The sequence below is a fragment of the Staurois parvus genome, unplaced genomic scaffold, assembly GCF_062004578.1.
Source record: "Staurois parvus isolate SC_StPar_1 unplaced genomic scaffold, SC_StPar_1.0 ptg000854l, whole genome shotgun sequence".
Lineage (NCBI taxonomy): Eukaryota > Metazoa > Chordata > Amphibia > Anura > Ranidae > Staurois > Staurois parvus.
In genome coordinates, this window is record NW_028318650.1 from 740,392 (window position 1) to 750,134 (window position 9,743).

A 9,743-nucleotide genomic window follows, 5' to 3' on the forward strand; every position below is an offset into this window, starting at 1 on the left:
CTCCCACTGACACCAATGATGGGGCACTATTCCTCCCACTGACACCAAATATGGGGCACTATTACTCCCACTTACACCAGAGATGGGGAACTAACTATCCCACTGACACCAGTATGGTACACTATTCCTCTCACTGGTACCAACCATGGAGCACTGTTCCTTCCAGTGACACTGAAGATGGGGCACTATTCTTCCCACTGACACCAACAATAGGGTACCCTCGAGCCTTGGGTCGGTTTACAGAAAAACGACAGCAGGAAATATTTTTACTTTTAGGAGGCTTGTCTGAGATCCAAGCAGAAGGTGAACACGGAAATAGAAATAGAAACGATAACCACTGCAACCTTCCCCCCCAAAAAAATGGCAGAATAGAAATTGGCCCCAATCAACTGGTAGATGGAGCCCTCGAGCCTTGGGACGGTTTACAGAAAAACGACAGCAGGAAATATGTTTCCTTTTAAAGGCTTGTCTGAGATCCAAGCAGAAGGTGAACACGGAAATAGAAAGAGAAACAATAACCACTGCAACCTTCCCGCTTCCATTTCTGACGACTCGCAATGGCACTTACAAAGAAAAGCTGCAAGGACGTGATCTACTCCATTCTTAAAGAAATGACAGAAAAAAGCTTTAAAGAATTTAAAGCGTATTTGAGCGACGAGGACACCCTTAAGCCGTACAAACACATTCCGGTTGCAGAGCTGGAGGGAGCTGACCGCATCGATGTTACGGATCTTCTGATCAAGCGCTACACACAGCAAGAAGCCCCAAATGTAACCCTGAAACTGCTGGAGGCCATCGACGAGACAAATCTTGCGAAAAAACTCAAGTAAGTCAGATTGTAATAAAGGAGCTTAGCAGTATAAATGAGGAGCCTTTCCTTCACACCTCCCAACTGTCACTTATTTGGAGGGACTGTCACTCTTCAGACCGAATCCCTCTGTCCCTCCTGCAGCCTCAGCTGGCCTTCTCTTTGGTCTGATGTGGACATCTCTATACAAAAGGGCTATGCTGGACTAGTCCAACCTCTATATAAATCTGTGTTTTTTTGAAAAGCGGATATAAAAGAAAAATAGAGGTCAGAAAAGTACTTGCGTGGTTTAATCAATCTGTTTCTGCTTAGTAAATCTTTGGGGCCCGTGTAATCGGGGCGGGGGCAGGGGCGGGGACGTGTTCTTTGCATAATACTGTAAGCCAACATATGTCCTTCTTTATCATTTCAGAAAGTTGGGAGGTGTTTTTAGTTTGTGAAGGATGGAAGTATAGTGACAGCTGTATAGAGTTTTATATAGTCCCTATGTTGTCTTGGGTTCCTTCTCAGAGGGAAGGGAGGAATAGTGCTCCATCTTTGGTGTCAGTGGGAGGAATAGTGCCCCATCATTGGCATCAGTGGGAGGAATAGTGCCCCATCATTGGTGTCAGTGGGAGGAATAGTGCTCCATCTTTGGTGTCAGTGGGAGGAATAGTGCCCCATCATTGGTGTCAGTGGGAGGAATAGTGTCCCATCATTGGTGTCTGGGAGGAATAGTGTCCCATCATTGGTGTCAGTGGGAGGAATAGTGTCCCATCATTGGTATCAGTGGGAGGAATAGTGCCCCATCATTGGTATCAGTGGGAGGAATAGTGCCCCATCATTGGTATCAGTGGAGGAATAGTGCACCATCATTGGTGTCAGTGGGAGGAATAGTGCTCCATCTTTGGTGTCAGTGGGAGGAATAGTGCCCCATCATTGGTGTCAGTGGGAGGAATAGTGTCCCATCATTGGTGTCTGGGAGGAATAGTGTCCCATCATTGGTGTCAGTGGGAGGAATAGTGTCCCATCATTGGTATCAGTGGGAGGAATAGTGCCCCATCATTGGTATCAGTGGAGGAATAGTGCACCATCATTGGTATCAGTGGGAGGAATAGTGCTCCATCATTGGTGTCAGTGGGAGGAATAGTGCCCCATCGTTGGTGTCAGTGGGAGGGAATAGTGCCCCATCGTTGGTGTCAGTGGAAGGAATAGTGCTCCATCATTGGTATCAGTGGGAGGAATAGTGCCCCATCATTGGTATCAGTGGGAGGAATAGTGTCCCATCATTGGTGTCAGTGGGAGGAATAGTGCCCCATCATTGGTGTCAGTGGGAGGAATAGTGCCCCATCATTGGTGTCAGTGGGAGGAATAGTGCCCCATCATTGGTGTCAGTGAGAGGAATAGTGCCCCATCATTGGTGTCAGTGGGAGGAATAGTGTCCCATCATTGGTATCAGTGGGAGGAATAGTGCCCCATCATTGGTGTCAGTGGGAGGAATAGTGCCCCATCATTGGTGTCAGTGGGAGGAATAGTGCCCCATCATTGGTATCAGTGGGAGGAATAGTGTCCCATCATTGGTGTCAGTGGGAGGAATAGTGCCCCATCATTGGTGTCAGTGGGAGGAATAGTGCCCCATCATTGGTGTCAGTGGGAGGAATAGTGCCCCATCATTGGTATCAGTGGGAGGAATAGTGTCCCATCATTGGTGTCAGTGGGAGGAATAGTGCCCCATCATTGGTGTCAGTGGGAGGAATAGTGCCCCGTCATTGGTGTCAGTGGGGGGAATAGTGCCCCATCATTGGTATCAGTGGGAGGAATAGTGCCCCATCATTGGTATCAGTGGGAGGAATAGTGCCCCATCATTGGTATCAGTGGGAGGAATAGTGCCCCATCATTGGTGTCAGTGGGAGGAATAGTGCCCCATCATTGGTTCTAGTGGGAGGAATAGTGCCCCATCATTGGTTCTAGTGGGAGGAATAGTGCCCCGTCATTGGTGTCAGTGGCCAAAGGGCCAGATTAGGGCAAGCAAAGGGCCAAAGGGTTGCAGTAGGAAGGTGACTCCCCTAGGTCATTTTCATAATCATACATAAAGAACCAAGACAGAAAATGTGTCAATAGCACCAACTTTCATACCAAGGTTTTTTTGAACACTTCCAAAAATGAACTTTTCATCTTATAACAGAATCATTGGTTTATAGTCCATGAACAAAAACTTTATTCCATTCTGTATCCAGAGATCCAGTCAGTCCTCACTGGAGGCACCTATATGGCACCAAGAAGGTGAGAGCGGGCTGACAACCATCACCGTCATTTCCTGGGACAGTCAGGGAGTTGCCATTATAAACGACCTTTGGGCACCGTAAAGAGAACAACAACATGGCAACCCTGTAAATGGTGGATTCAGTTACCAGGGGAAGGTCTTAAAGGAGCAGAGTTAAAAAAAACAAACCTGAGCCCATTAGCTGTATGCGTGGCACACATATGCCGCAATCCTGGTACCAAGAACATAGCATTTATAAATAATAAAACGCTTCCATGTGAATATGCGTTTGTGTGCCCTGAAGAGAGGCAGAGAGGGAGAAACTACATAATACACAAAATACAGGGGTGTGCGATGCATTACATTCAGGGCTCAGGTACATGTACCACACATGATGAGGAGTGTAAAGTGCAAAGTCAGGGGAGTGACACACAGACAGTGAGTGGCTCCAGGGTGTCACCCACAGAGTGCAGGGGTCATGGATTTGTTATGCACATTGCAGTGTGTGTAATGCAAGGAATGCAGGGGTCAGGGATGTACAATGCATAGAATGCAGGGGTCAGGGATGTGCAATGCATTGAATGCAGGGGTCAGGGATGTGCAATGCATAGAACGCAGGGGTCAGGGATGTGCAATGCATAGAGTGCAGGGGTCAGGGATGTGCAATGCATAGAATGCAGGGGTCAGGTATCTGCAACGCATAGAATGCAGGGGTCAGGGATGTGCAATGCAAAGAGTGCAGGGGTCAGGGATGTGCAACGCATGGAATGCAGGGGTCAGGGATGTGCAATGCAAAGAGTGCAGGGGTCAGGGATGTGCAACGCATAGAATGCAGGGGTCAGGGATGTGCAACGCATAGAATGCAGGGGTCAGGGATGTGCAATGCAAAGAGTATAGGGGTCAGGGACAAGCAATGCAAAGAGTGCAGGGGTCAGGGATGTGCAATGCATAGAATGCAGGGGTCAGGGATGTGCAATGCATAGAATGCAGGGGTCATGGATGTGCAATGCAAAGAGTACAGGGGTCAGGGACAAGCAATGCAAAGAGTGCAGGGGTCAGGGATGTGCAATGCATAGAATGCACGGGTCAGGGATGTGCAATGCATAGAATGCACGGGTCAGGGATGTTCAATGCAAAGAGTGCAGGGGTCAGGGATGTGCAATGCATAGAATGCAGGGGTCAGGGATGTGCAATGCAAAGAGTGCAGGGGTCAGGGATGTGCAATGCATAGAATGCACGGGTCAGGGATGTTCAATGCAAAGAGTGCAGGGGTCAGGGATGTGCAATGCATAGAATGCACGGGTCAGGGATGTGCAATGCAAAGAGTGCAGGGGTCAGGGATGTGCAATACATGGAATGCAGGGGTCAGGAGTAAATAACACGCAGGACAGTGCAAAATCTAAGTGCAAAGAGACCCATGAGGGCGCAATCTAAGTGCAACGGGACACATGAGGCAGGGGCGGACTGACCATTTGAGCACTAGGGCACTGCCCGAGGGCCCAGGGTCAGTAGGGGGCCCCATGAGATGCGCCTGGTACCTTTCTTAGGCTTTTTTGGGTGTGGTTTGAGTGTGGGCAAGGACACAGGGGCCCCATGAGTTGTCAGTCCGCCCCTGACATGAGGGTGCAATCTAAGTACATAGAGACACCTGAGGGTGCAATCTAAGTACATAGAGACACCTGAGGGCGCAATCTAAGTGCAATATGTATGTCTGTATTAGTAGGAACAAGGAGAATCAGTTGTTTTTTATATAGTCAATTTCTGACTTTACTTTTGCAGATCCAAGCTCACTCCTCAGGGGATTGGAGAACAATACGAGACGGAAGGGACATTGACATGAAATCCCCACCACCTCTCTGGTGTCCCGACGTTCTGGTGCTGTGAACATCCAATGGAGGAATCTGTCATCCACATCTTCCAAATTCTGCTCTCTGTATTTGCTTTTATCATTCTCTTACCTGTCCCCGGTGATCACTCGGAGCCTTTTATCGATGTGGATGGACTGTCATTGCAATGCTTTGTACGGGTCCTAATTTTGTATTTCATGGCTGTGACAGGTGACCCGCCAATCAATAAAGAAATCGCCAAACTAACATCATCGTCTCTTGGGTTCAAATGCAGGTGTCAGCCCTTCCATCTAATATATGGGGCGTGTCTGGAGATCTAAAGTCGCCATGAAATTCTTTTTGTATTCGTAAAAAGAGTTGTCTTTATTTGAATGAGATAATGGGGTGATGTTAGGTGTGTTTTTTGACATACCAATGTAGCTAGGCGGGGTTCTACTTTAACTCCCCCCCCCCCCTTCCGGACCAGGCCATTTTTGCAATACTGCTCTGCGTTCCTTTAACTGACAATTGCGCGGTCATGCAACGCTGCACCCAAATTAAATTTGCGTCCTTTTTTCCACAAATTATTATTATTATACAGTATTTATATAGCGCCAATAGTTGGCTCAGCGCTGTACATTACAAAGGGGGACAAAACATGTGACAGAACAATACCAATACAATGTAAAACATGAGGGGATCGAGGGCCCTGTTCCTTGGAGCTTACAATCTAGGAGGGAGGGGATGGTGGCACAGGAGGAGATAGCTGTGGGGGATGGAGTGGTAGGAAGAGTGGAGGAGGTCGGTCAAGTTAGCAGGGGGTAGGGTAGGCTTCCCTGAAGAGATGGGTTTTCAGGGGGCGCCTAAAGGAGAGGAGAGTAGGTGATAATCTGATGGGTTGAGGCAGGGAGTTCCAGAGGATGGGTGACACCCTGGAGAAGTCCTGGAGGCGGGCATGGGAGGAGGAGACCAGGGAACTAGAGAGAAGGAGGTCTTGTGAGGAGCGGAGTGTGCGTGCTGGGCGGTACTTGGATATTAGGTCAGTGATGCAGTTTGGGGCAGTATGGTGGACGGCTTTGTACCTGAGTGTTAGGATTTTGAATTTGATCCGTTGCGCAATCGGAAGCCAGTGGAGGGATTGGCAGAGGGGGGTGGCGGAGATGGAACGGTTGGTGAGGTGAATGAGTCTGGCAGCCGTATTCAGGATGGACTGAAGCGGGGATAGCCAGCGGCGAGGCAGGCCAGTGAGGAGGGAGTTGCAGTAGTCGAGTCGTGATATGATGAGGGAGTGGATGAGCTGTTTAGTGGTTTCTGGGGTTAGGAACGTGCGGATTTTGGCGATGTTGCGGAGGTGGAGTCTGCACGAGTTTGTTAAAGATTGGACTTGGGGCTGGAAGGATAGGTTGGAGTCCAGAATGACACCAAGTACTCTGGCCTGCGGGGCGGGTTTGATGGTGGCATTGTTGGACATGATGGAGAAGTCAATGGGGGGTGGTGTCCGGGCTGGGGGGAAGACAAGAAACTCGGTTTTAGAGAGGTTCAGTTTAAGGAAGTGGAGCGACATCCAGTCTGATATGTCGCTCAGTAGGTGTGTGATTCGGGCCGAGACCAAGGGGGTGAGGTGGGGGGTTGAGAGATAGATTTGTGTGTCGTCGGCATAGAGGTGGTAGTTGAAGCCGTGAGAGTGTATGAGTTGGCCAAGGGAGGAGGTATAGATGGAGAAGAGAAGGGGCCCGAGGACAGAGCCTTGAGGGACCCCAACAGAGAGGGGGAGTGAGGGGGAGGTGGTAGCGTTATAGGTAACGCTGAAGGAGCGTTGTGACAGGTAGGATGAGAGCCAGGAGAGAGCAGAATCTCTGAGGCCGAGGGAGTGTAGTTGTTTGAGGAGGAGGGGGTGGTCGACAGTGTCGAAGACCGCAGAGAGGTCAAGGAGTAGGAGCACTGAATAATGGCCATTAGCTTTGGCGGTTAGCAGGTCGTTGGAAAGTTTGAGTAAGGCAGTTTCGGTGGAGTGTAAGGGATGGAAGCTGGACTGTAGGGGATGCTTTCTTTTGGTGGTATTTGATTGCCTGCGCAGTAAACAAAAAAAGACTGACAATTTTGAGAAAAAAAACTATTTGACTTTTTGCTATTACAAATGTCCAGTAAAAAAAAATTTAAAAAATCTAATTCCTTCATAGAATTTCGGCCAAAATGTATTCTGCTCCGTGTCTTCCCTACAAAAAATCCCACTCCGTGTAAATTAATTGGTTTACGTGAAAGTTACAGTGTCAGTGAGAGGAATTTCGCCTCATTATTGGTGTCACTGGGTAGATAGGATCGTACCCCATTGATGGTGTCACTGGTGGGAATTGTGCCCCATCGTTGGCGTCAATGGGAGGAACTGTGCCCCATTGTTGGTGTCATTTGTAGCAGTTGTGCCCCTTCGTTGGGGTCACTGTGTGGGGAGAAATATACCCCATTGTTGGTGTCATTTGTAGCAGTTGTGCCCCTTTGTTGGTGTCAATAGGGGGGAGTGATAATATGCCCCATTGTTGGTGTCATCTGTAGGAATTGTGCCCCTTAGGTAGTGTCAGTGGGGGGGGGATATGCCCCATTGTTGGTGCCATCTGTAGCAATGGTGCCCCTTCGCTGGTGTCAGTGGGGGGGGATAAATATGCTGCATTGTTGGTGTCATTTGTAGCAGTTGTACCTCCTCCTTGGTGTCAGTGGGGGGGATATGCCCCATTGTTGGTGTCATTTGTAGCAATTGTGCCTCTTCGTTGGCGTCAGTGTGGGGGGATATGCCCCATTGTTGGTGTCATTTGTAGCAATTGTGCCCCTTCGTTGGCGTCAGTGTGGGGGGATATGCCCCATTGTTGGTGTCATTTGTAGCAATTGTGCCCCTTCGTTGGCGTCAGTGGGGGGGAGGGGGGATATGCCCCATTGTTGGTGCCAGAGGATGAAATATTTCTCCAAGCAAGCAAAGGGCCACATCCGGCCCCTGGGCCACAGTTTGGAGAGCACTGGTGTAGGGTAACACTTCTGGTAGGTAAATATTGCATTTATTATAGGGGCCGGCACATCGGTCCAAAATAAGGGACAACGAGAGCTGCATGGGGGACACAGGGCAGTTAGGAGGTATGGACCACCGTGACAGCCACTCGCAGGGGTCACATGATTATGAAGTCGGTGTGGCCCCACCCAATCCATTTAAGGGGGCACTGGGGCTTGGCGAATGGGATTACAGCCGAACTCCAGATGACTACAAATGACACATTATTGCAGCTCAGTAATCTTTATTAAATAATAAAAGTATATTGTTACCGCCCACATGTCCTAGTCCTGCCCCATGTCCTGGTATGAGGAAGTCTCCTGTTCTCTCTGCATTGCTTCCTATGTGTGAAATCCCCGGTGGTCCTGCCAGTCCCTCTGATCTCCTATTTCAGAATGGACAAGCTAGGCATGACAGCACATCAATCTCAGCACGGTCAGTTGTGGGAGAACAGCCTGCCTGTCCTCCAATGATCAGACTTGTGCTGGCACACCTCCCTGCACAACCATTCACTGGGAAGATCAGTGTACTGCTGTTTCTCCACTCTTAGCTCTCCAAGCCCATTATCGAGATGAACAGAGAGGGTATATAATCACATATTTAAAAAAAAAAAGGAAAAAAGCATTTTTTTTATATATATGCACACAAATGTTTTGCCTTTCATTTTTCTTTTAAACTGAATGTGTTATTTTACAAGGTGAGGGTTCATATACTTTAAATACATGTGTAATATGCAAGCAGTGTCAAAATCTGAATTTCACTGAATATTTCCACTGTCCAGTCACAAGGTGCAAGTATAGAGGAGCAGCAGTAAAAAGATGCGGCCGAGCCGCAGTTTTACTGCCCCCTGGCCATCCATATGAAGTGTAAAATACAGGCGGAGGAGGCTGTTAACATGCTTTGCATCGGGGGGGTGGAAAAATGAATGCAACATTTGGGGTTGTCAGCCATTCACGTCAATGGGACCACACTTGGCTCGTGGTTGCAGCACATAAGCCCCATTATAAACTGCCATGCTGCAAAAAGAAAGAAAAAGAAAAAAAACAGCTTTGAAGAGGCAGCAGGATTGCCTCCTGAATGCCTGAAAAGCAATCTGCCGTTTGTCACTTTTTAGAATGTTGGCTAGTGTGAACCTCAGCCTCTGCGAAAGTGAAACTACAGCAGAAATGCAGCAGATTTCCCGCGCTGACTCCGGTCAGACTGGTTGGTGCTGTTTACAGGACTCCGCAGGGACTCATCTACACTGAAAAGTGTGCTGCGGGAAGAATCCAGCGCAGGGCTGGATCTAGCCTATTGGATCTAGGGGTGCAGTAAAAAAAGGTCAGGAGGCGTGATGTCAACAGTGTGTCACGACCCTGAAGTAATGTCTGACAGGTAGTGCAGAGGAGGTGCAGGAATAAACACTAGAATGGATAAGGATGATTAAACAGAACCTGTGCCCCCTTATATCAGGTGTTCCTATCAGAGTCCCCCGTTACAACAGGAGTCATCCTCAGAGTTCCCTCTTACATTGGGGTTCCTATAAGTGTCCCCCCCCTTACATCACGTGTTCTCATCAGAGTGTCCCTTTATAGCAATTGTCCCAGTCAGAGTGCCCCCTTACATCAAATGGCCCCATCACAGTGGTTAGGGCTAAGGGCTAGGGTTAGGGTTAAATGGTAGGATTTTGGTAAAGGGCTAGTGTTAGGGTTAAGGGATAGATTAGGGTTAAATGTTAGGTTAAAGGTTAGGTCAGGGTTAAATGTTAGGGTTTAAGGGTTTGGGTTAAGTGTTAGGGTTAGGTTTACATTTTAGGGTTAGGGTAAAGGGCTAGGGTTAGGGTTAAATCTTAGG

At 48.5% G+C, this 9,743-nt stretch overlaps 1 protein-coding gene across 1 annotated transcript; it reads left to right on the forward strand.

Annotated features, from left to right (window-relative positions):
• Positions 1-458: 458 nt before the first annotated feature.
• Positions 459-5,143, forward strand: LOC149443518 (NACHT, LRR and PYD domains-containing protein 4-like). Its single transcript, XM_089655595.1, has 2 exons — positions 459-826; positions 4,830-5,143. Exons 1-2 carry the CDS (start codon positions 558-560, stop codon positions 4,888-4,890), a joined length of 330 nt encoding a protein of 109 aa, XP_089511721.1. The 5' UTR covers positions 459-557; the 3' UTR covers positions 4,891-5,143.
• The last annotated feature ends 4,600 nt before the right edge of the window (positions 5,144-9,743 follow it).